The 842-nt window shown below is 43.6% G+C and overlaps 1 protein-coding gene across 1 annotated transcript in view; it reads right to left on the bottom strand.

Annotated features, from left to right (window-relative positions):
* BICD1 (BICD cargo adaptor 1) overlaps nt 1-842 on the bottom strand; it is a 127,498-nt gene that overhangs the window by 32,981 nt on the left and 93,675 nt on the right. Inside the window, exon 6 of the mRNA XM_012806763.2 lies at nt 354-671. Within this exon, the coding sequence (XP_012662217.1) occupies nt 354-671 (318 nt within the window). The remainder of the gene's footprint in view (nt 1-353; nt 672-842) is intronic.

The following is an 842-nucleotide window of genomic DNA, read 5'->3' as shown; positions in this document are numbered from 1 at the left end:
AGCCCACAGCTTCATTCTTAATATCTACCCCTACCCACCAATTTTAGGTAGGAAGTAGGGGAAAGGCATATTTATGCAAATAAGCAGCAAAAATATTAACAGACACTTGAAAATTACATTATGATTAGGGTGGGTCGGGTGAGTCAGGGACAGAAAGAACTATATAAACATAATTATCAAAAGGTTTTGATTTGGAAAGACCAACATTAGCAAGGCTCATTTATATACCAGCTCCCACTTTTTTTTTCTTTTCCTTCCCCTCCTCCGTCCTTCAAAATAAGAGCAACATTAATTTTTGCAGTCAACTAAAATCTGGCCACTGCACCATACTATGAAGATCGCTGCATGCATACCTTTTCCTCTGAGTGCCACTGCTGACCCGAATGTTGGGTGTCTGTGGGCCCTGACTATGCAGGAGGTAAGTGTCTATGGTGGGCACGGTGGCTGATGCCTCCCCACTTACTTTAGGGCTGCCGATCTTGCTCTTTCCAAGTTTGCCTTTGCTGCGTCGGGACTGCTCATGGTCAAACTCTAAGTCCTCCAGCCTCTGGGTCAGGGCGAGTTTTTGCTGGATAGCCATTCGTAACAAAGTGTTTAGAGTCTTCTTCTCGTCCTCTGCAGCTGCTAACTGTCTCTGCATCTCATCCAACTGTGTGACATACTCATCACATCTGGAACCAAAACAGAAAAGAGGTCAGGGGGAAATCGTGGTGAAATGGAATTTGGGACAGAAGTGGAAATGTAATGAATTTGGCTGGAATTAAGGACCCTAGTCTCACAGCAGAATGGAGATAACCTATAATAGAAAATTGAAAATGGTAGGGCAGGTTCAATAACTAATG

Source organism: Otolemur garnettii, unplaced genomic scaffold (assembly GCF_000181295.1).
Source record: "Otolemur garnettii isolate 467f Iridium unplaced genomic scaffold, OtoGar3 scaffold00057, whole genome shotgun sequence".
Taxonomy (NCBI): Eukaryota; Metazoa; Chordata; class Mammalia; order Primates; family Galagidae; genus Otolemur; species Otolemur garnettii.
This window is presented reverse-complemented; position numbering and strand designations above follow the sequence as displayed.